Source organism: Daktulosphaira vitifoliae, unplaced genomic scaffold, assembly GCF_025091365.1.
Source record: "Daktulosphaira vitifoliae isolate Bord-2020 unplaced genomic scaffold, ASM2509136v1 Scaffold_381, whole genome shotgun sequence".
Lineage (NCBI taxonomy): Eukaryota > Metazoa > Arthropoda > Insecta > Hemiptera > Phylloxeridae > Daktulosphaira > Daktulosphaira vitifoliae.
The window spans coordinates 6,752-10,381 of NW_026099946.1; the positions used below are offsets into that span (position 1 = coordinate 6,752).

At 23.9% G+C, this 3,630-nt stretch overlaps 1 protein-coding gene across 1 annotated transcript in view; it reads left to right on the forward strand.

The window, feature by feature from the left end:
* Window positions 1-3,404, forward strand: part of LOC126909432 (uncharacterized) — a gene marked incomplete at its 3' end in the record, with an annotated part of 7,630 nt that extends 4,226 nt beyond the window's left edge. The window contains 2 exon segments of the mRNA XM_050691855.1: window positions 3,114-3,187; window positions 3,261-3,404. Of these exon segments, the coding sequence (XP_050547812.1) occupies window positions 3,114-3,187; window positions 3,261-3,404 (218 nt within the window).
* Window positions 3,405-3,630: the final 226 nt, after the last annotated feature.

Below are 3,630 nucleotides of genomic sequence, written 5' to 3' on the forward strand. Positions count from 1 at the left end.
GGTGGGAAAAAAAGGGGAAAAAAAAAAAAAAAAAAAAAAAAAAAAAAAAAATACACATCATAGTAAAATTAATACCTTCTCCGCTTCGCATCGAAGCTAAAAATTTTTTCGTATTTTTAAATAATTTTTTAGCTTAGATGCAAAGCTGAGAAGGTATTAATTTTACAATGATGTATTTTTTTTTGTCTGTTACCACTATAAATCAGTTCTCACTGGTCCGATTTTGATAAACAATACGTAAAAAGCTTACAAATAGTATTTAGTCGAAGACATTACCATAAAAAATTGAAAATAATTCTCTCGTTTCCCGTAAAAGGTGAAATTCCCCAAAGAATTGAAATTTTAAAAATCGATTACTTTCAAGATTTTTTCAATTTTTTTTTTTAAACAGCAATAATTTTTTTAAAAATGAACAAACCAAGCATTTGGGTATTCACCTAACATTTGATAAATTTTTGTGAACATTTGATCTTTTACGTACCCACAGGAGGGTTTTAAAATAGAAACTTTTCCAATAAAAATTAACTTTTTCAAATAAACTTTTGAAAGTGTTCCGGAAATACGTCAAAAGATCACAAATCGTATCTAGTTGAAGACATTACCCTTAAAAATTGAAAAAAATTCCCTCGTTCCCCGTAAATGGGGGAAACCTCTAAAAAAATTACAAATTTAAAATCACTAATTTTCATATTTTTTAAAAATTTTTTTACTTAAAAGTGCCATAACTTTTTCAAAAATGAACATACAATATAGTTTTTTTTACATAGATGCATGATATCATCGCTTATCATTTGGTGTATTGTTGTTATAAATCAGACTATTTCCCTATATGTGGGGGGGCTTCAAATATAAAAAATGCATATAAAAAGTAGAACTTTTTCTACTTAACTTTTGAAAGTGTTCCGGAAGGTCTGACACTTTTATATATGCCTTAAATTGAAGCTTATGTAATATAATTTAATTTAAAAAAAAAAAAATTTGACCTCTGGACTTGTCTTCGTGGTGAAAGTTGACATCAAAGTTAATAAAAAAATACGATTTTTGTAAAATTATTTTTTTAAATATTTTTAACTTAATAATTCTCTAACTTTTTCAAAAATAAACATATCAATATAATTTTTTTTTATATAGATGCTTGATGTCTTTACTAGGTGGGGATTTAAAATGACAACTTTTTCACAACAAATTTACTTTTTCAACTTAACTTTTGAAAATGTTCCGGAAGGTCTGACACTTTTATATATATCTTAAATTAAAGCTAATGTAATATACTTTAATGTGAAAAAAAAAAATTTGACCTCTGGACTTGTCTTCATGGCGAAAATGGCTATCGAATGCTATTTTTGTGTGAAAATTCTCGATTTTATAATTTACATTTTTTACTTTAAAGTGCTATAACTTTTTAAAAAATGTATGGATCAATACAATTTTTTCATGAGAAGTAGTATTTATATACATCNAATACAATTTTTACATGAGAAGTAGTATTTATATATATCTTTCATTTGACATACTGGTTTTTTAAATCCGACCATTTTCCTATATACGAGGGGGGTTCAAATCTAAAAAATGCATGTTGAAAGTAGAACTTTTTCAACTTAATTTTTGGAAGTGTTCCGGAAATACTGACACTTTTATGTATATCTTAAATTAAAGTTAATGTAATATACTTTATTATGGAAAAAAAAAATTCGGACTTTATTTTATCTTCATGGTGAAAACAGACATCAAAGTTTATAAAAANTATTTTGTCTTCGTGGTGAAAATGACTACCGAATGCTATTTTCATGTGAAAATTCTCGATTTTATTTTTTGCATTTTTAACTTTATAATGCTATAACTTATTGAAAATTGTATGGATCAACACAATTTTTTTATGAGAAATACTATTTATATACTTCTATCATTTGACCTATTTTTTATTTAAATTGGACGATTTCCCTTTATACAAAAGGTAAAACTATCCTTTAAATATGCGTATAGAAAGTAGAACTTTATCAACTTAACTTTTGATAACAGTGCAAAAAGTTGAAAAAGAAAATTATATTTTTTCTTCTGAACTTAGTTCTATGTAGTCCAGTGTATTTATTTATAAGTAACATACAGTTTTTATTGAAAAGTATTGCGTCAAGCCATTTAAATTTTTATACGCGTTAAAAGTAAAGAAGTATACAACAACTTTATTATTTTTATAATTTCTCCGTAATAATTACAATATTAAATTATTGAATATCATTTTTATACTAAATTTAATAACTATAATTATTATTTATTCATATATTATATTTATAAATTAATGAACCACTAATCAGGATATAATAAAAGAAATAAGTTATTGTTGCTTATGAAATAATCTACCAATTTCTTAGAATTAAACACTATCTACTGATTTGCATCGAATCGTTTCTTATGATAGTAATGTTAATCACTGTTAGATATCATCTATACTTGCCCCGTCCACACTGTGCTACCGTTTTTTATTTTTATTGTTATTCAAAAAATATTAAATTGATGATGTTTAATTTTCAATTTTTTTGTTTTAACCTGTTGTGGTTCTATAATACATTATCTCNTAATACGAAAATGTTTTTTTTTTACAATATGTGTAACGTTTCAACATAAATAAGAAGTAAATGGTGTAAATTTACTTATGTTTTTAATTATGCTCCTGTAATATTTGGTGCTCTCTCAGAACATTTAACCTAGAACTACCATTAGTATTTATACTACTACACTGAGTTTTTGCATCCTAATTTTTATTAAATATTACAGCATTATGCAATTCCGAACAACAAAAGTTTACAAATGTTATCCTGTGTAACTGAATTTTTCTTATATTCTAAAATAATACTAAAAATTTAATTTTCTTTGAAATAGAAAGAGTTGAAAAATTATTTTATTAACGTATTTCCATTAAATTTTGTAAACCTAATTTCTTTAAACACCCTACAACTGATTTTAAAAATTACGTTTTAATAAATTTGAATGTAATAAGATATGATAAAAACTTTTTCTTGAAACACATTTTTATATTTTCATTATGTTTTGAGAAAAATTATTAAAAAAACATGAAATTTTAAATACACTCTATTTAAGATATTCATATTTTATAGATCCAGTAAGTGTAAGAATTTTCAAGATTTTGAATTTTTTGGCTAGAATTAAAAAGAGAGGCGATGACAAAAGTGTAAAATCACATAATAATTAGTTTATTAGCCTTTATATATGACTTATTTATTAAATTAGTTTTTATTCTTTAGATAGAAAAACTTGATATAAATGAGTTTCAAATAATCTCAAATAAATTCAGTAATCTTGATACAGACAACGATTGCGTATTAAATAAGGAACAATGCATTACATTGGTTGAATCTATTGGTTACTGTCATTCTAGTAGTGGATACGTAATTATAAATTTATTTAAAAATATTCATAATTATGTACATACCTGATACATTGCATATGATTTTTTCTCTCTACACAAAAATAGTACAGCCAATATTGATTTTGAAAAAATAATAATAAATAAGATCATAAAAATATATGCACACGAATTATGACCAAAAATATTCAGTGTTCCTCACAATAATTTTACATATATTTTTATTCTCAATTTTTAATAAATCTCAC